The 22,544-nt window shown below is 39.5% G+C and overlaps 1 protein-coding gene across 3 annotated transcripts in view; it reads right to left on the minus strand.

The window, feature by feature from the left end:
• ATP8A2 (ATPase phospholipid transporting 8A2) overlaps positions 1-22,544 on the minus strand; it is a 700,434-nt gene that overhangs the window by 492,194 nt on the left and 185,696 nt on the right. For all 3 annotated transcript variants that reach the window (XM_080660784.1, XM_080660782.1, XM_080660783.1), the window contains 3 exons: positions 11,761-11,888; positions 9,956-10,033; positions 5,071-5,159 (listed from right to left, as the gene is read on the minus strand). In XM_080660784.1, the coding sequence (XP_080516910.1) occupies positions 5,071-5,159; positions 9,956-10,033; positions 11,761-11,888 (295 nt within the window). The remainder of the gene's footprint in view (positions 1-5,070; positions 5,160-9,955; positions 10,034-11,760; positions 11,889-22,544) is intronic.

The raw sequence follows: 22,544 nt of genomic DNA on the forward strand, positions 1-22,544 counted from the left end.
GACAAAAAAAAACAGGTCACAAATGAAAGAAATGGAGGAAAGCAAACGACTGGATATAGAGTTCAAAACCACGGTTATAAGGTTTTTCAAGAATTTTCTAGAAAAGGCCTATAAATTTAATGAGACTCTCGAGGATATGAAAAAGGACCAACTAGAAATTAAGCATACACTGACTGAAATAAAAAATAGTATACAGAGATCCAACAGCAGACTAGAGGATTGCAAGAATCAAGTCAAAGATTTGAAATACGAAGAAGCAAAAAACACCCAACCGGAAAAGCAAAAAGAAAAAAGAATCCAAAAATATGAAGACAGTGTAAGGAGCCTCTGGGACAACCTCAAGCGTACCAACATCCGAATTATGGGGGTGCCAGAAGAAGAGAGAGAGCAAGATACTGAAAACCTACTGGAATAAATAATGACCGAAAACTTCCCCCACCTGGTGAAAGAAATAGACTTACAAGTCCAGGAAGCACACAGAACCCCAAACAAAAGGAACCCAAAGAGGACCACACCAAGACACATCATAATTAAAATGCCAAGAGCAAAAGACAAAGAGAGAATATTAAAAGCAGCAAAAGAAAAACAGTTAGGGAGAAACCAAGATGGCGGCATAGGTAAGCACCTAAACTGCTGCCTCGCACAACAATTTCAAAACTACAACTAAAAGACAGAACGGACACCATCCAGAACCACAGGAAAGCTGGCTGAGTGAAAATTCTACAACTAGAAGGAAAGAGAAAAGCTCACAGAGAATTGGAGGTACGGCAAAGGGTCTTTGTGCGCGCAGAGAGGAAGGGCGGCTGAGAGCCTGGCTGACTTTCTCTGGCGGAAGGGGGAAGGAAGCCCCCGACCGCACTGAACCCCAGTTCTGACTGCACTGAACCCCACTTCCGGGCGAGCCCCTGGGGACCCACGCTCTTACGGGGGGGGGGGAGGGGAGTCTGGACTCTGGAGCGGAGACTCTGGAGCCGGAGAAGGCAGAGGTCTGAAGGTGCGTGCGTGCCAGTGCGCACAAAGGCTGCGGAGGTTGCCACAGGCTTTCCCTAGTGGAAGGGAGTCAGAGGCTCCTTATTGTACTGAGCCCCAGTTCTGACTGCAGTAAACCCCAGTTCCAGGCGAGCCCCTGGGACCCACGCTCTTGTGGGGGGAGTCTGGACCCTCGGGCGGAGACTCTGGAGCTGGGGAAGGCAGAGGTCTGAAGGCGCGTTTGCGCAAGAGCAAGGCTGACGGGAAGCCAAGACTGTCTGCTCCGCCCTGAGACTCCACCCCATCCAAGCTGAGCACAGAGGCTATTGCAATTTGGCAAGTCTAATCCTATAAGGCTGTCTCCAACACCGAACTTCTCCCAGAGTAGACACAGCTGATCCTTACAGCCAACTGGCCTGGAGGTCAGTTCCTCCCAGTGATACCAACAACAATCAAGACTTAATTACAACAAGGCTGTACACACAGTCCACAAAGGGGTGCACCAAGAGTGTCCACCTCAGGTTAACTCGGGAGGCCGACCCACTGGGCCGTATAGAAAACCTAGCACACAAATCTACCCTACCAACTCAGGGAAGCAGTGAAAATGCGGCGTGAAAGAAACATAACACAAACGAAAGAAATAGAGGAAAACAAATGACTGGATATAGAATTCAAAACCATGGTTATAAGGCTTTTCAAGAACATCCTAGAAAAGGCCGATAAATATAACGAGACCCTCGAAGATATGAAAAAGGACCAACTAGAAATTAAACATACACTGACTGAAATAAAAAATATTATACAGAGACCCAAAAACAGACTAGAGGAACACAAGAATCAAGTCAAAGAATTGAAATACAAAGAAGCAAAAAACACTCAACCGAAAAAGCAAAAAGCAAAAAAAAAATCCAAAAAGTTGAAGATAGTGTAAGAAGACTCTGGGACAACTTCAAGCGTACCAACATCAGAATTATGGGGGTGCCAGAAGAAGAGAGAGAGCAAGACACTGAAAACCTATTTGAAGAAATAATGACCGAAAACTTCCCCCACCTGGTGAAAGAAATAGACTTACAAGTCTAGGAAGCGCACAGAACCCCAAACAAAAGGAATCCAAAGAGGACCACACCAAGACACATCATAATTAAAATACCAAGAGCAAAAGACAAAGAGAGAATATTAAAAGCAGCAAGAGAAAAACAGTAATTACCTACAAGGGAGCACCCATACGACTGTCAGCTGATTTCTCATCAGAAACTATGCAGGCCAGACGGGAGTGGCAAGAAATTTTCAATGTGATGAATAGCAAGAACCTACAACCAAGATTACTCTACCCAGCAAAGCTATCATTCAGAATTGAAGGGCAGACAAAGAGCTTCACAGATAAGAAAAAGCTAAAGGAGTTCATCACCACCAAACCAGTATTATATGAAATGCTGAAAGGTATTCTTAAAGAAGAGGAAGAAGAAAAAAGTAAAGATAAAAATTATGAACAACAAATACATATCTATCAACAAGTGAACCTAAAAATCAAATGAATTAAAAACCTGAGGAACAGAATAATCTGGTGAATATAATAGAATCAGGGGCATAGAAAGGGAGTGGACTGATAATTCTCAGGGGGAGAGGGGTTTGGGGGGTTCAGGAAGAGACTGGACAAAAATCATACACCTATGGATGAGGACAGTGGCGGGGAGGTAAGGGCAGAAGGTGGGGTGGGAACCGAGTGGAGGGGAGCTATGGGGGGAAAAAGGAGAAACAATTGTAATAATCTGAATAAAGATTTATTAAAAAAAAAAAGAAAAGAAAGAAAAGAAAAAGAGTTACCTACAAGGGAGCACCCATACAATTGTCAGCTGACTTCTCAACAGAAACTATGCAGGCCAGAAGCGAGTGGCAAGAAATATTCAAAGTGATGAATAGCAAGAACCTACAACCAAGATTACTCTACCCAGCAAAGCTATCATTCAGAATTGAAGGGCAGATAAAGAGCTTCACAGATAAGCCGAAACCGGTTTGGCTCAGTGGATAGAACGTCGGCCTGTGGACTGGGGGGTCCCAGGTTCGATTCCGGTCGGGGGCATGTGCCTTTGTTGTGGGCACATCCCCGGTGGGGGGTGTGCAGGAGGCGGCTGATTGATGTTTCTCTCTCATCAATGTTTCTGGCTCTCTATCCCTCTCCCTTCCTTTCTGTAAGAAGTCAATAAAATATATTTTTTAAAAAAAAGAGCTTCATAGATAAGAAAAAGCTAAAGGAGTTCATCACCACCAAACCAGTATTATATGAAATGCTGAAAGGTATTCTTTAAGAAGATGATGAAGAAGAAAAAGGTAAAGATAAAAATTATGAACAAATACATATCTATCAACAAGTGAATCTAAAAATCAAGTGAATAAAAAATCTGATGAACAGAATAAACTGGTGAATATAATGGAATCAGGGGCATAGAAAGGGAGTGGACTCACAATTCTCAGGGGGGAAGGGGTGTGGGGGGTGCGGAAAGAGACTGGATAATAATCATACACCTATGAATGAGGACAGTGGCGGGGGTGGGTAAGGGCAGAGGGTGGGATGGGAACCAGGTGGAGGGGAGCTATGGGAGGAAAATAGAGGAACAACTGTAATAATCTGAACAATAAAGATCTATAAAAACAAAAACAAAAACAAACTGGACCTTCTATATTACACCATACATAACAATTAACTCATAATGGATTAAAGACTTGAATATAATACTTTAACCTATATAATAAAGAGGTAATATGCAAATTGACCATCACGCCCTCACACAAGATGGCCACCCCCATGTGGTCAAAAATGGCCGCCCTCATGTGGTCACAAGATGGCCGCCACAAGATGGCTGGAAGGGGAGGGCAGTTGTGGGCAATCAGGCCAGCAGAGGAGGGCAGTTGTAGGTGACCAGGCCAGCAGGAGAGGGCAATTGGGGGCCACCAGGCCTGCAGGGGAGGGAAGTTGGGGCGACCAGGCCAGCAGGGGAGGGCAATTGGGGGCGACCGGGCCAGCAGGAAAGGGCTGCTGGGGGCAATTGGGCCTGCAGGGGAGCAGTTAGTTGTCAATCAGGCTGGCAGGGGAGTGATTAGGGGGTGATCAGGCTGGCTGGCAGAAGCGGTTAGGGGCAATCAGGCAGGCAGGCTGGTGAGCAGTTGGGAACTAGCAGTCCCAGATTGTGAGAGGGATGTCCGACTGCCGGTTTAGGCTCAATCCCACAGGGATTCCCCAAGGGGTCCCATATTGCAGAGGGTGCAGGCTGCTGAGGGACCCCCCCCCACAAGTGCACAAATTTTGTGCACCGGGCCTCTAGTCCTATCTAATAAAGAGGGAATATGCTAATTTACTGCCACACTCTCACAAAGATGATGGCGTCCACATCCAATAAGGAGGGAATATGTTAATTGACTGTCATGACCTCAGAGATGGCAGCACCCACAGCCACAAGATAGTGGCGCCAGTCCCCTCAGCCCCACTGGGGCGGCAGGTCCGGCTGCTCCGCGCTCCTGCCTCCAGAGTCCCCCAGTCCCCTCAGCCCCCCAGCTGATGTAGGTGTCTTACACATTTATATTTAGCTTTAACTCAGCCTGCTATTTAGCCTCGGATGGCAGCTGCCCAGCCAACGCCCAAGGCGCAGGCAAGCCTCAGATGGCAGCTTCCCAGCTGCCCAGGGCCACCCAAGGCTCAGGTAACCAGGGCCAGCCGAGCCTTGCACTGACAGCAGTGGCAGCAGCAGAGGTGTGACGGGGGGCGGGGGGCCCTTCCCCTGATCGCCGGGTTGCCTCCTGCCCCAGACGGCTCCTGGACTGTGAGAGGGGGCAGGCCGGGGTGAGGAACGCCCCCCCCCCCTCCACTGCATGAATTTTCATACACCGGGCCTCTAGTAAAACTATAAAACTCCTAGAAAAAAAATAAGTGGTAACCTTAGCTCCTTGACATTGATCTTGGGATGGATTTTCGGGGGGTTTGACACTAAAAGCTTATAAGTATCTTTTCAAACTCTCGGAAAGTCAAAGTATTAGACTAAACAGATTAAAAATAAACTTATTTTGTTGTAAAAAATCAATTTTTCAATAAGTAATAAACACACTTACCCATAGGTCACTCCAGCAATGCTGCATTTCTTGAAGTTCATAATATTGCATGTAAGAGTTCCAGTTTTGTCAGAAAACAGGTATTTAACCTAAATCAAAGGATAAGAGAAACATACATACATCAATCTACCTAATAAAAGAGCAACATGCTAATTCGTAACACCCACCAGCCAATCAGGAGTGAGTATGCAAATTAACCCAACAAAGATAGTGGGTTAATTTGCATACGCAGGCACCGAGTGGCTGGGGCGGGGTAGGGCGGGATGCTTGCATCACCGCCATGGCGACGACGCAGGCGTACCGCACCACCACTAGCCACTCCGGGCCTCTGAGCAGCGTAGGAAGGCAGAAAGGTGGCGGCTCTGGCCAGAGCGAGGGTGGTGCATGCAGCCAGGGAAAGGAAGGCCCATTCTGGCATGAATTTTCGTGCATCGGGCTTCTAGTAATATAATAAGATGCAAAAACCAATAAATAAAGTCTTTAGTCTATGTTTTTCAAACTCTGTATAAATTTTCAAAAGTGAATTTCCTTCAATCAAGCAAAATATATTTTAGAATTGCATAGATATTATATATAACAATTATAATTAAATATCATTAAATTAATATATTCTAATGCTTACACCATTTAAAAACCTTTTCAATAGCTGGGTTAAAAAGGCATATCCTGAGCAGCACAGAACAAACACCATGCTTCTCAATCACTGTTACCGTTAAGATTACATGAAGGCAGCATGGAACGGCTATAGATTACATAACTTTCCAAGATATGAAATTTTAGAGATTTAATGCATTCAACTCTCAATATACAAAGGAAAAAAGAAATTTCTGGAGGAGGCCAATAAGCCAACCATTTTCACATAAGTACATGCAAAAGAGGTGAACTCCCAATGTACATGTGCTGTGAGAACGATGTCCTCCCAGAGAAGAGAGAAAAGAATTCAGAAGGAGATAGTTCAGGTTCTGAATAATAATTAGTTGGTGGACTCTTTAAAAAGTCACCTCATCCTTTTTCAGCTCAGTTTCCACATCTATGAAAAAAAGGATTTGGCCAGAAGATATGTAACATCATTCTATGGGTAATATTCTGGGACATTATATTATGGATTGATGATGGGGGAGTAATTAACAGAATTGTCTCCAGCTTCTCAGTAGTTTTCCTTTTTTTAAAATTAATGTTTAGGCAGGGGGGAGAGAGAGAGAGAGAGAGAGAGAGAGAGAGAGAGAGAGAGAGAGAGAGAGAGAGAGAGAGAGAGAGTTTTGTTGTTCCATTTATTTATGTACACATTGGTTGTTTCTTATATATGCCCTGACCAGGGATAGAACCCACAACCCTGGCATATCAGGACAATGCTCAACCACCTGAGCTACCCCGCCAGGGCCCTTATATGTTTTCTAAAGAGTGTTCATAACCGTTGCTAGATGCTGGATGTACTCCAGGGACCCCAAAGGGAAGTCATGTGTTACTGTTTTATAAAAGAGGGTTAATAACATGAATTGCACCCTGTACTTTTTCTTAATTATACAATATTGCTATTTTTAAAGCAATTAAAAGGCATTTAAGTAAAGAAAGATTTTTTTTAAGAAAGATGATTAATGCTCCTAAATAAATATAAAATTATATAGAAATATAAAATTAGTATAATATAGATAATTAATACTTTATAAGTGTTTTTAGAATCAGTCTTCTAATAAAGTGTTTCTGCCTTGTTTTTTTTTTTTTTTTTTCTTGTTTTTTTTTTCCGCTACTCGGGGAGACCCTGATGTTCACTCCACAGTAAGACTGTGGGGTTCCTGTTCCCACGTTCAAGCCACACCACATTTCTGGCCTTTGATCCTGGCTCTTTCGTACAGCTGTGTCCTTGCTCACCAGGTCTCCACGCACGGTTTAAATCGCACGAGGAGACGGCCAGGTTCCAGGCGACAAGTGCTGTCAGCGCAATTGGTAGGCCCTGGGGAGGGATCTGCGCTTCCTCGTGTTCCCCCAGGCAATGCCAGGGCACTCTACAGCAAAAGCGCCTGGAGTAAGGCTGAGGGAGCTCTGCCTTGTTTTTAAAGATTAAATTAAAATATTAAAAAATGAAAATTTATAAAAAATTATCAAGATTTACTATCACTTTGCCTACTGAATTTTAACTTATAAGTTCCAACTCAAAACTACTTCACCATGCAATTACCCTTAGGTATTTATCTGAAGAAATCCAAAACTAACTCAAAAACATATCTGCACCCCAATGTTCATGCAGCATTATTTACAATAGCCAAGATATGGAAGCAACGTAAGTGTCCATCAATAGACAAATGGATAAAGAAGTGGTACATAGTGGGGGGGTAGGAGGAACCATGGGCAGGTAAGGACACATATGTAATACCTTAAAATCAATAAAGAAAAAAAAAGGCCAGGCATTTAAAAACTGATAATTTAATTCCTGAGGCTAGATTAGAACAAAGTAATCAAGTTATTTTTTAAAATTATTTTAAGAAAATCTGATTTTATCTGAATGTAAGAAAATATAAAATATAGAGATATGTTACCTGCATATGCAGACATTTTAATTAGTGATGGATCTATTCATGAATCTAATTAATATGTATAACACAATTATATCTGAGTACTATAGTAATAAAACAAATGAAATATAGTAATCTGACTTTAAGACTTGTACCTAGAGAAAGGTATATATTTTAAATAAATTTCCTTTTATAAAATAAAAGAAGTAGTACATATACTAGCATACATTGGAATATTACTCAGCCATAAAATAATATCTTATAATTTATCTTGCCATTTGTAACAGCATAGATGGACCTAGAAGCTATTATGCTAAGTGAAATTAGTCAGAGAAAGAAAAACAAACATCATATGTGGATTCCACTTAAATGTGGAATCTAAAAAATAAATGAACAAACGGAAAAGAAACAAACTCATACATACAGAGAACAAATTGGTGGTTGCCAGATGGGAGGTGGGTGGGTGGATGGGTGAAAAAGGTGAAGGAATTAAGAAGTACTAATTGGCAGTTATAAAATAGTCATGGGGATGTAAGTATAGCATAGGGAATAAAGTGAATAATATTATATCTATGGATGGTGTCAGATGAATCCTAGACTGAGCAGGTTGATCACTTTGTAAATTATATAAATGTCTAATCACTATGTTGTACACCAGAAATTAATATAATATTAAATGTCAACTGTAATTGAAAAATAAAATAAAATTACTTCCCCCTGCACCCAATAAGGATGTATAATTTCATACTAGTGCTTCTTGAGCACATTCAATCCTTTAGTTATTCAGGTCCAGTTCAATGGCACCTGAGAACAATGATATACTGAGTACTATGCAAAACAACCAAAGACACATCCATACCCCATAATGGGCTTGAAAGTTTCAAGAGGAAAACAGACAATGCATCACTATCATGTCTCTTATTTTATTGTATTTATGTTTGGGAAGATTGTTATGGGGACATAGAAAAGAGATAAATTAACTAACTGGAACACTGGGGAAAAAATTCAAACAGAAGTTAAATTTAGTCTGATATATATAGCACCCACATTATAGGGTAGTTGGGAGGTTTCAATAACATGTATAAAATGAAATTAAAATCTTTAATTGCAATGCGTTCAAAAGAGGTAGTTGCTTGTAGTAATTTCAACATAAGAGGAAAACATAATGCAAAGTACAACTCAGTAAAGTAATTTGGGTTCATGGGGAATGGTGGAAAAGACAATGGTTCCCTGGAATATTTCAGAAACAAAATCCGGAATATGTAAGAGATTTACAGATACTTGTACTTAGCAACACAATTCACCATTGCTAAGATTTAGAAACAGCCTAAGTGCCCATCAGCAGATGAGTGGATTAAAAACAGTGGTACATCTACACAATGGAATACTATGCTGCTATAAAAAGGAAGGAACTCCTACCATTTGCAACAGCATGGATGGAGTTCCCTGGAATATTTCAGAAACAAAATCCAGAATATGTAAGAGATTTAACAGATACTTGTACTATAGCAGCACAATTCACCATTGCTAAGATTTGGAAACAGCCTAAGTGCCCATCAGCAGATGAGTGGATTAAAAAATTGTGGTACATCTACACAATGGAATACTACACTGCAGTAAAAAGGAAGGAACTCCTACCATTTGCAACAGCATGGATGGAGCTGGAGAGCATTATGCTAAGCTAAATAAGTCAGTCAGAGAAAGATAAATATCACATGATCTCACTCATTCGTGGATTATAATGAACAACATAAACTGATGAACAAAAACAGATCCAGAGACAGAGAAGCATCGATCAGGTGCTCAAACCTCAGAGGGAAGGTAGGGGAGGGTGGGGAAAAGGGGGAGAGATCAACCAAAGGACTTGTATGCATGCATATAACCATAACCTATGGACACAGACAACAGGGGGGTAAGGGCATGACTGGGGGGTTGGGGGGGGGGAAATGGGAGGATAAGGACACATATGTAATACCTTAGTCAATAAAAAATTAATAAATGAATCTCCAGTTATGAAGGGAAAAAAACCTACAGGTTTTGTAGGGTTAAACAATATCTGAGAATCTTAACCATTGTTTTATCTACCATTTGTTCCTAACAATTTTAATAGTCCAAAAGAATATTATACTGTATTTTTGTACTAAATTTTTTGCAGGTTTCTCCTAAGTGATAAGATTTACACAAGCCTAAAAATGCAATTCAAAACTAATTAACATTTATATTTCATAATACTTTCAAATACTAGATAGCTCTTCAAATGTCAAAACCACATTCATATGGAAGTAATTTTGCAAAAATCTCTCCATGGTTCTTCTAACACTAGTCTCCCCTCATACTCATGTCACCAATACCAAAGTTCCCAAAGAGGTTCTCACCTGACCAAGCTCTTCATTAAGGTTTGACGTCCTGGCCATAGCAGGAGTGTCATTTTCGATATAATACATATCTGTGTCCTGAGAGAGAGAAGAGGGGCTCTTTAGAAAAGATATAACATTAATCCTTCATTTAGATTAAAAATAGATACTATTAAGTGCTAACTTTTTTTTATATATTTTATTGCTTTTTTACAGAGAAGACGGGAGAGGGATAGGGAGTTAGAAACATCGATGAGAGAGAAACATCGATCAGCTGCCTCCTGCACACCTCCACTGGGGATGTGCGCACAACCAAGGTACATGCCCTTGACCGGAATCGAACCTGGGACCCTTCAGTCTGCAGGCCGACGCTCTATCCAACTGAGCCAAACCGGTTAGGGCTAAGTGCTAACTTTTAATTTGGGGTTAAAAATACAGTCGCGATTATTATACAGAAGCACTGTGATACCAGGAGAAAACATGGTATTTATATACAGAAGATTTGTTTTCAAGATGAGAATTTCATGACCTAGACCCGTGGTCGGCAAACTGCGGCTCGCGAGCCACGTGCGGCTCTTTGGCCCCTTGAGTGTGGCTCTTCCACAAAATACCACGGCCTGGGCGAGTCTATTTTGAAGTGGCGTTAGAAGAAGATTAAGTTTAAAAAATTTGGCTCTCAAAAGAAATTTCAATTGTTGTACTGTTGATATTTGGCTCTGTTGACTAATGAGTTTGCCTACCACTGACCTAGACTAACTCATATTCTAAGCTCAGCTAATACCCAATATACGGGATTATTATGAGGGTCAAATAAAAATGTACACGACCCCCTCTACCCTTTTCTAATATCTGGTAAGAGGAGACTTGACTTTGAATGGTAGGCAAACAATGCAATACAAAGATGATGTGTGTTATAGAATTATACACTGGAAACCTATATAATTTTATTAACCAATGTCACTCCAGTAAATTTAATAAAATTTTAAAAAATAATAATGAAAATTTTAAAAATGTCCATGAAACCTGAGCTACATATACAGGCTGCTGAAGTCAAGAGCTTAATGACAATGACAGTTCCTTAAAAATTCCGCTTCTGCCCTAGCTGGTTTGGCTTAGTGGATAGAGCGTCAGTCCATGTTGGCCATGGACTGAAGGGTCCAGGTTAGATTCTGGGCAAGGGCAACGAATCTCAGTTGCAGGTTCGATCCCTGGCCCTAGTCAGGATGCATGCAGGAAGCAACCAATTGATGTGTCTCTCTCACATCGGTGTTTCTCTCTCTATCTCTCCCCCTCCTTTCCACTCTCTAAAAATCACTGGAAAAATATCCTCCAGTGATAATTAACAAAAAGAAATAAATAAATATTTCCACTTCCATTCTTAACAATAGAATTCAAGTTTATTTACTGTCACCATGAATTTTGATATTTAATAAACACTGATATAGAAACACCTAAGAGGTCTTTCCTCAGCACTAATGAAACTTCAAAACATAAACAGTTATAGCCACTTCATCCCTGCTCACCAGAAGACAAGCACTCTGCCTCCATTTTCTCACTTAATCCTTACAAGAACCCTTTGAATAGGTTCAAATGCCCCACCCCCATTTTATAGATCAGGGAGCTGAGATGTTAGGTAACTAGTCACTGCTATCACTGGCTCAGGGATACATTTGCCAGAGATCCCTGGCCAAATCATAATCATAAATTAGTTATATTATTCTTTTCTGGAAGCTCAAGTGAATGGCTAAGGTTCTGAAAGAGCATTAGAAAATTGTGGTTGACATTTCTACAGTAGCTCAACTTTACAACTCTGCTGTGATACTTACCCAGTTTATAAAAAGGGCTTGAGTATATTTCACAACCTCAAGAGTCACCAGCAGACTGATGGGGATAAGGTTGTTGTACAAGATGATGAATGTCAACAAGTTATATCCAAAATTATCTGAGCTTGTCTCTGTGGAAGAAAACCAGAACATCTGTATAGCTTTAGTTAGTCTCCACTAAGTTTCCTTTTATTTTATTATTTTAAAATTTCTCTAAAATATGCTCACCAAAAAAAAATTTTTGGATTATGTATACATTTAGACATTGGAGTTAAAATAGTTATTGAGCACCTGCTACCAACTGTGAATACAAAGGCTACTAATACACAATCCTTTCCAATAAAGAAATGGATTCTAATAGGAGGTTGTGGGTAGGAGAGTAAGCAGAAGCAGGTATGTCCCCCAATGTGACTGGCATCAGGTTACACCTGTTAAAGAGATATTCATAGGACATTGCAGAAGTGAGGACAGGAGATTTCTTCAATATGAAGACATGGTCAACTGAAGATCATCCAGAAGAATAGAGACTTCAGTCAAGTTTTGGAGGGCAGAGAGCAGACAGCTAACTAACAAAATATTTTTAAAAGAGGCTAGACATTTGAAATGGTTGTAAGGAATATCTGCAACTCATTAAGGTATGAGTATCTTTGGGACACTCCAAAGAATTGGTAAAATGGGGGCAGGGGGAGTGGAGTGTGAATAGGGAAAACAGGTGAAGAGAGAGAGGCAGGCAGAAGCTTTGAGTCCACTTATTAAAGGTAAGAGAAGGAATGTCTTGATGTAACAAGACCCCTAAGAGATGAAACCCAAAGCAGTGTCAGAATCAGCTTGGGGTAGGAGGAAGGACCAGGAGAGGGAAAATAGGGACAAGTTCTGTACATATCAAAAGGGGAAGAACTCCATCAGTGACAGTGCAAATATGAAGTTTGATTGCATTTAACAGAGCTACTCAGACTTTACTATAAGAATTGAAAGGAGTTTTTAGGGGTAAAATAGGCAGGTTTGGGGAGTTTTAGGAATCAGGGTGTCCATGGAAGATAACTGCAGGGCTGCAAAGCTGGGGGGCTGGGAGCTGCCAAAAGGCATACATTCACAAAATAAGGGGACTGGGAGCTGCCAAAAGGCATACATTTACAGAATAAAGGGAGAGGAAGCCACTCATTCACAGAATAAATGGGAAGGCCACAGGGAGTAGAAAAACAAAAGGGAGAAAAAGAAGGGGACCCCACATGGGGTTTGAGCTCTGAAGCTGTTATAGTGACCAATCAGAGGGGATATTAGGTCACAAAGAACTGCAGCCTTTATAAACCTTAGGAAAGAGGGACTTGGTGGGTCTCTCTCTCCCTCCCCACGAGGGACTCTGTGCTTGTTTCCCAATAAATTTCCACCTTTTCTTACGCCACCTTTTGTTCATGGCTTCATTCTTCGAATCCACCTGGACAAGAAACCGGGAAATCACCTTTGCATCCTGCCCAGCAGAAAACAGTTTAATTTTCGTGTTTCAGAATAATGAGGCAGAAAGCATATGGGTGGGAAAAAAAGACCATTCTTCCACTGCAAATCATGCAGCTAATACTAGAGTGTGACATTACTGAGCAATTTAAATACCAATTTCCACAAAGCCTGTATACCAAGATAGTGTCAATGTTGTTTATTTAACCAGACTATATTTTATGAAATATGTATATATGCAAAGTATCAATCTTCACATTTTTGAAGCTAGACACATAACACAAATCAAATTTTAAGAGCCAAAATCAAGGGATTTGAATCCAAGCTGCAGCTGAAGCCCTAATCACATGAACCACGTTTGTAAAGTAGCAGTAAGAGTTTCCCCAGGCGGTTCCAAAGTGCACAAGTTTTCTACATTAAATAATAAAAGGGAAAATAATGTTTTGATCAATTTAACTAAAATATATTGAAAGATGGGAATAACAACAACCCCAAGGAAATATCCCAAAATTTTAAAATTCAAATTTATTAAATATTTGCTATTATTAAATTTTATTTATATTCTGAAATTGTTGTGTAAGTATATTGGAAAATCTTCTCCCCCCAGAAAAGAAGCAATAAAACTGGACAAAATTGTCAAAAATAAGCATTTAAATTGCTTGGAAATTGATAATAGAGTATATAAAAATTAAAAAACATGTATTCAAGAAAATCTACTCAATCTTGGTAAGTAGAAGCCTTTAGTATTTAATCCAAAGACAGTTTCCCCTTCTTTCCCCAACATCCATGTTGCCTAAATTCTGTTCTGGGTGAGTGGTTAGGGTAGGCCATGAGGACTGGCAGCTATCATCTCCCCCCATCCTCGCTCCATGTTGCATAAATCTACCCCAGAGTGGTACAGGCTGTACCATAGAGCGGGGAAGGTGGTCAGGACAGAAAGAGTCTGAGGGAGTTAATATTATTTGGAGTAAAGCATGAAAAAAGCCATGCCCAGGGCACTGTCACAAAGAATAGAGTTTCTAGTGGCGAATAATCAGGGAAGACAAATATCTGCAATTCTAGTAGGGACAAACAAAGCAGAGATTAGCCAGAAATTAAATAGGGAGATCCATGAAAAATATGTCCAAAGAAACCTTGCTAAGATTGCACTCAACCCTGGTGGTCCAGAAGTTCACATCCATGCACAAGGCTATACATGTAGGAGGAATCAGAGAGGGTACTTGTGATTCAATGTGGGTCAGACTTGAAATTCCCCAAATATTAAAAGCATTCCCCAAGCCACACAGATCAAACAACAAAGAGGTTTGAGCACAACCTCTGACCAATCACTGGCTGACCACTAAGCTATGTGGACCCTAGGAATCCAGACTTAAAAATAAAAACAAGGAGAGAACTGACTAGTAATGAGGATAGGGTTTATTTCTGAGGTGGTAAAAATGTTGTAAATTTAGGAAGGGGTGATGGTTGCACAATTCTGTGAATGTACAGTTGACCCTTAAACAACATGGGTTTGAGCCATGCAGATCCACTTATATGCAGATTTTTTTCAACAAATACCTATACTGTTTTCGATATGCAGTTGGGAGTCTGTGAATGCATTGATCCACGCCATTTTATATGCAGGACTTAAACATCCATGGATTTTGGTATCTGTGGGGGCGTGCTGGAACCAATCCCCCATGGATATGAGGGACAACTAAGTTTTGGGGAAGTCAAAAGTTACATACAGATTTTTTACTGTGAAAGGAATTAACATCTCCAACCCCTACATTGTTCAAGAATTAGGTGTACTAAAAATAACTATATACCTTAAACCAGGGGTCCTCAAACTTTTTAAACAGGGGGCCAGTTCACTGTCCCTCAGACCGTTGGAGGGCCGGACTATTGTTTAAAAAAAAACTATGAACAAATTCCTATGCGCACTGCGGGCCCAGGACAAGTCAGCTGCTAAGCAGGACAGGCAGCAGCACCCGGCGGGCCGGATAAATGTCCTCAGCGGGCTGCATGTGGCCCGCGGGCCGTAGTTTGAGGACCCCTGCTAAACTATACTTTTTTAAAGAATTAAAAGGTAAAATAATCTAAATAAAACTGAGCAGTAACATCAGAGGCTATTATACACTGCAGGAAAAATCAGATTTCACAAAATTAGTCCAGGCAAGACACTAAACAAACAAAAAAACCACAGCAACAACAAGCTCAAGGAGGAAGAGGAAAACTGAATAAGAGTTACTGCAATATATTATCTAAAATAACTAGTTTTCAACAACAAAAATTATAAAACATAAAAAAAAGCAGGAAAAAAGACAAACAATTGAAACTGCCTTTGAGAGGAGTGGCCCAAATGATAGACCACAGATTCAAAGCAGTTATTATAAACATATTCAAAGAATTACAGGAAACTTTAAATAATTAAAAGAAAGTCTGAGGACAATGACTGATTAACTAGAGAATGTAAATAAAGAGATAGAAGTTTTAAAAAACCAATGTAAATTTTGGAATTAAAAAGTACAATAATTGAAATGTGGGGGTAGGGGGAATTGCCCTGGTCAGTGTGGCTCAGTTGGTTGAGCATTGTCCAGTGTACCAAGAGGTCCCCAGTTCAATTCCTGGTCAGAACACATGCCTGGGTTGTGGGCTTGATCAATATTTCTCTTTCTCTCCCTCTCATTCTCCTTTCCTCTCTCTCTAAAAAAAAAAATCAATAAAAACATATTTTTTTAAAAAATCAGTAGTGGAGCTCAACAATAGATCTGAGCTGGCAGAAGAGAGATTATCCAATCTAAAGAACAGAAAGAAAAAGGAATAAAGTAAAATTAATAGAGCCTCAGGGACTTATTAGGATGCATTAGTGAACCACTAATAGAAGTACCAGAATGAGAAGGGAGTAAGAATATGGTAGAAATAATATTTAAATAAGTAACAGCTGGGTGGGCTAGAAGATGTCAATGGGGAGAAAAAGGGGACATATGTAATACTTTCAACAATAAAGGTTTAATTAAAAATAAATAAATACCAACTGAAAGCTTCCGCAATTTGATGAAAAATGTTAATATACCTATATAAAAATCTCAACAAACTCCAAAGAAAATAAACTAAAAACTATTGAAAACCAAAGGTAATCTTCAAAGCAGCAATAGAAAAATTATTCTCATACAAGGGAAAACTCAGTAAGATTAACAGCTGACCTCCCATCCATACAATGGAGGCCAGAAGGCAGTGAGATGGCATATTCAAAGTACTGAATGGAAAAGAATGTTAACCAAGAATTCTACAAGAAGTCTGTATGACCAACACTATCCTTCAAAAGGAAAGAATAAATTAAGACATTCCAAGATAAAAACTGAGAAAATGTATTGCTACCTAAACTGCCTTATAATAAATACTACAGAAAATTCTCCAAGATGAAAGGAAATGAAACAAGCAGCAATTAAATTCACATAAAGAAACAAAGGGCAGTAGTAAAGGTAATTATATACATACTTATAAAAGACAATATAGGGAGATCCAAAATGGCTGCCGACGGGATGGCAGGCTGCAAGATAGTGTGTGAGTGAGAAAACATAAGGAAAGTGCGTGGACGTGTGAGGAGTGTATTTGTGAGTGAGGGACAGCTATATTCCACAGGACTGTTGGGGACTGGCGAACCAGGCTCCCCTGGCCGTGCAGCCTCTACTACTGCTGAAATCTCTCCCAGAGTAGCCAGCTCTGCTGCAGAGACCCATGCCATCTTGAAGGGGAGACCAGCTGTGATCGGAAGCCCAGTCTTACCTTCAACCTGGGAGACCTCAGATACCTCCCGGGACCCTACAACCACAATGCCCAGGGAACAGCTGCCTCACCTGCGAACACACGAACACTAAGACTCCAGCCTCCCCAACTGAGGGTGCCTAAAAAGTCTATCCAGGGGGAGACAAAGTGGTGCCTTCTCACAGAGCAGATAGAAGGAACAGCTGAATCAAAAAACACCCACCCAGAATTGGTGAATTAAAAACAGCTGGTGAGGCAATTCATGGATGGAAATGTCAGATATCGCCTACAGAAAGAAGAGAGAGAGAGCTACATAACCAGACACCCTGAGAGGAGCGAACATGGGGAGACAAAGAAGCAGCCCGCATACAAAAGAAAAGGAGAAATCACTGGAAAAGGAAGTAAAAAAAAAAATGTCTCAGAGAAAGAATTCAGAGCAATGGACGCTGAAAAGGATGGGAGACAAATTAAGGACGCTGAAAAGGATGGGAGACAAATTAAACTATATGTGTAAGACGCTGAAAAGGATGGGAGACAAATTAAACTATATGTGTAAGGACGCTGAAAAGGATGGGAGACAAATTAAACTATATGTGTAAGAACCAAGAGGAAATGAAGAACCAAGAAGAAATGAAAAACGACATCACTGCTATAAAGAACTCAATAGAAAGCATCAACAGTAGACTAGAAGAAGCGGAGGACCATATCAGTGAGCTAGAAGACAAGGTAGGAAAAAATACCCAAGCAGAGCAGCAGCTACAAAAAAAAAAAAACTTAAAAAAAAGGAAGAGAGCCTAAGGGAACTTTGGGACAACATGAAACAAAGCAACATCCAAATAGGGGTGCCAGAAGAAGAGGAAACCAAGCAAGGAATAGAAAACCTGTTTGAAGAAATAATGACAGAAAACTTCCCTGATATTGGGAAGAAAAAAGTCACACAAGTCCAAGAAGCTCACAGAGTCCCAAACAAGATGAACCCCAAAAGATCAACACGAAAACACATTATAATTACATTTGCAAACACCAACGACAAAGTAAGAATCCTAAAGGCTGCCAGAGAGAGACAGAAGGTTACCTACAAGGGATCTCCCATCAGACTAGAGACTGATTTCTCAACAGAAACACACCAGGCCAAAGGGAATGGAATGAAATATACAAAGTCATGCAAAGTAAAGGTCTGAATCCAAGAATACTGTACCCAGCAAGGCTATCAATCAAACTTGAGAGTGAAATCAGGAGCTTCACAGACAAAAAAGGACTAAGGGAGTTTATTACCACCAAACCAGCAATGCAAGAAATGCTAAAGGGAATGCTGTAAAAAGAAGAAATAGGAAGGGAAGAAGGAACACAGGTGTAAAGAATAAAAATGGCGACAAACAAGTACCTATCAATAATAACTTTAAATGTAAATGAATTAAATGCCCCAATCAAAAGGCATAGGGTAGTTGAGTAGATAAGAAAACATGACCCATATATCTGCTGTCTATAGGATACCCACCTCAGAACAAAGGACTTACACAGACTGATGGTGAAGGGATAGAAAAAGGTTTTTCAGGCAAATGGAAATGAAAAAAAAAAAAAGCTAGGGTAGCAATACTTATATCTGACAAATTAGACTTCAAAGTGAAAGCCATAACAAGAGATAAGGAAGTCCACTTCATAATACTAAAGGGAGCAATTCAACAAGAAGATATAATTGTGGTAAACATATATACACCTAATGCAGAACCCAAATACATAAAAAAACTTCTGGAGGATATCAGGGAGAGATAAACAGCAATACAGTCATAGTAGGGGGCTTTAATATCCCACTATCACCACTGGACAAATCCTCTAAACAAAAAATCAGCAAAGAAACATCAATCCTAAATGACACACTAGATCAGATGGAATTAATTGACATCTTCAAAACATTTCACCCCAAAGCCACAGAATATACATTCTTCTCAAGTGCACATGGGTCATTTTCAAAGATAGAGCATATACTGGGTCACAGGCAAAGTCTCTTCAAATTCAAGAAGATAGAAATCATATCAAGCATCTTCTCAGATCACAATGGCATAAAATCAGAAATCAACTACAATAAAAACAATAAAAAAAATCAAACACCTGGAGGCTAAATAGCATGCTATTAAACAATAATTGGATTACCAAAGAGATCAAAGAAGAGATAAAAAGCATCATGGCAACAAACAACAATGAAAACACAACAATCCAAAATCTATGGAACACAGTGAAAGCAGTCTTGAGAGGGAAGTTCATAGCTCTATAGGCCTACCTCAAAAAAACAAGAAAAAATGGTAATAAATTATCTAACCCTATAACTCAAAGAGTTAGAAAGAGAGCAACAAGAAAAGCCCAGAGTGAGCAGAAGGAAGAAAATAATAAAGATCAGAGCGGAAATAAACAACATAGAGACAAAAAAAAAAAAAAATACAAAAGATCAACAAAACCAAGAGCTGGTTCTTTAAAAGGATAAACAAGATTGATGAACCTCTAGCCAGGCTCACCAAGAAGCAAAGAGAGAGGACCCAAATAAATAAAATCAGAAATGAAAGAGGTGAAGTAACAACCAATCCCACAGAAATACAAACGATTATGAAAAAATACCACGAACAACTCTATTCCAACAAAATGGACAACCTAGATGAAATGGACATATTCTTAGAAAAATACAAGCTTCAAAAACTCAATCAGGAAGAATAAAAAAAAAAACCTGGATAGGCTGAAAACTACCAAATAAATTGAAGCAGTGATCAAAAATCTCCCAGTAAACAAAAGCCCTGGTCCACATGGCTTTACAGGGGAATTCTACCAAGCATTCAAAGAACTAAACCCTATCCTCCTCAGACTATTTCAAAAAATTCAAGAGGAAGGCACAGTTCCAAACTCTTACTATGAAGCCAATATTACCCTAATCCCAAAACCAGATAAAGACACCATAAAAAAAGAGAACTACAGACCAATATCCTTGATGAACATAGATGCTAAAATCCTCAACAAAATTCTAGCAAATTGGATTCAGCATTATATTAGAAAGATCATACACCATGACCAAGTGGGATTTATTTGGGATGCACGGATAGTACAATATCTGCAAATCAATAAATGTGATACATCACATAAACAAACTGAGAAACAAAAATCACATAATCATATCAATTGATGCAAAAAAAGCATTTGACAAAATCCAACACCCTTTCTTGATAAAAACTCTCAGCAAAGTGGGAATAGAGGGATCATACCTTAACATAATAAAAGCCCTATATGACAAACCTACAGCCAACATCATACTCAATAGGCAAAAGCTAAATTCATTTCCCCTAAAAACAGAAACAAGAAAGGAATGCCCACTTTCACCACTCCTGTTCGACATAGTACTAGAAGTACTAGTCATAGCGATCAGGCAAGAAGAAAAAATAAAAAGCATCCAAATTGGAAAAGAAGTAAAACTGTCCTTATTCACAGATGACATGATACTATACATAGAAAATCCCAAAGACTCCATCAAAAAACTACTAGACCTAATAAATGAATTTGGCAATGTAGCAGGATACAAAATTAACACCCAGAAATCTATGGCCTTTTTATACACCAATAATGAACTCACAGAAAGAGAAACGAAAAAAAAATCCCATTTACCATTGCACCAAAAAAATTAAGATACCTAGGAATAAAATTAACTAAGGACATAAAAAACCTGTACTCGGAAAACTACAGGACATTGAAAAAAGACATAGAGGAAGACATAAGCAAATGGAAGAACATATCATGTTCATGGATTAGTAGAATCAACATCATTAAAATGTCCACACTACCCAAAGCAATATACAGATTCAGTGCAATCCCATTAAAATAACAACAGCATATTTCAAAGATCTAGAACAAACTCTCCAAAAATTCATCTGGAATAAAATAAAAATAAAAACAGAATAGCCACAGCAATCCTGAAAAAGAAGAACAAAGTTGGAGAGATCACAATACCAGATATCAAGCTATATTACCAAGCCACGGTTCTCAAAACTGCCTGGTACTGGCACAAGAACAGACATATAGACCAATGGAACAGAATAGAGAACCCAGAAATCGACCCAAGCCATTATGCTCAATTAATATTTGAAAAAGGAGGCAAGAGCATACAATGGAGTCAAGACAGTCTCTACAATAAATGGTGCTGGGAAATTTGGTCAGATACATGCAAAAAAAATGAAACTAGATCACCAACTTACACCATACACAAAAACAAACTCAAAATAAAGGACTTAAATGTAAGACGGGAAACCATAAAAATCCTACAAGACTCCATAGGCAGCAAAATACAGACATATGTCGTAGCAATATCTTTACAGACACAGCTCCTAGGGCAATGGAGACTAAGGAGAAAATAAACAAATGGGACTACATCAAAATAAAAAGCTTTTGCAGAGCAAAAGAAACCATCAATAAAACAACAAGAAAGCCCACTGCATGGGAGAACATATTTGCCAAAGATATTTCAGATAAGGGTTTAATCTCCAAAATTTACAGAGAACTCCATACAACTTAACAAAAGGTAAATGATCCAATCAAAAAAATGGGCAAAGGATCTAAATAGACATTTTTCTTCGAAACAGGACATACAGAAGGCCCAGAGACATATGAAAACATGCTCAAAGTCACTAATCATCCTAGAGATGCAAATCAAAACAACAAGGTACCATCTCACACCTGTCAGAATGGCTATCATCAACAAATCAACAAACAATAAGTGCTGGTGAGGATGTGGAGAAAAAGGAACCCTCCTGCACTGCTGGTGGGAATGCAGACTGGTGCAGCCACTGTGGAGAACAGTATGGAGTTTCCTCAAAAAGTTAAAAATGGAACTCCCATTTGACCCAGTAATCCCACTTCTAGGACTATATCCCAACAAACCAGAAACACCAATCAGAAAGGATATATGCACCCCTATGTTCATAGCAGCACAATTTACAATAGCTAAGATTTGGAAACAGCCTAAGTGCCCATCAGCAGATGAGTGGATTAAAAAACTGTGATACATCTACACAGTGGAATACTATGCTGCTGTAAAAAAGAAGGAACTTTTACCATTTGCAACAGCATGGATGGAGCTGGAGAGCATTATGCTAAGCGAAATAAGCCAGTTGGAGAAAGATAAATATCACATAATCTCACTCATATGTGGGATATAATGATCAACATAATTTGATTAACAAGAATAGATCCAGCGACAAATGGCAGGGGGGTGGAGGTTAGAGAGCAACCAAAGGACTTGTATGCATGCATATTAGCATAACCAATGAACACAGACAATGGGGTGGTGGGGCTTGCCTGGAGTGGGAATGGCTGGGGGAGGAGGGTCAATTGAGGAAAAAGGAGACATATAAAACTTTAGACAATAATTTAAAAAAGACAACATAATTACATATTTTTATCCTTTCTTTTGGATTTAAAAACATGATGGCAAAAAAATCATTATAAAATTACATTGGTGGACTTTTTTATAAAGATGTAATACATACGAGAGCACAGAGGAGTGAGGAGAGAATGAAGCTACATGAAGCAAAGAAATGACAAAAGCTGATAACTCA

The sequence above is a fragment of the Plecotus auritus genome (assembly GCF_963455305.1).
Source record: "Plecotus auritus genome assembly, chromosome: 3".
Lineage (NCBI taxonomy): Eukaryota > Metazoa > Chordata > Mammalia > Chiroptera > Vespertilionidae > Plecotus > Plecotus auritus.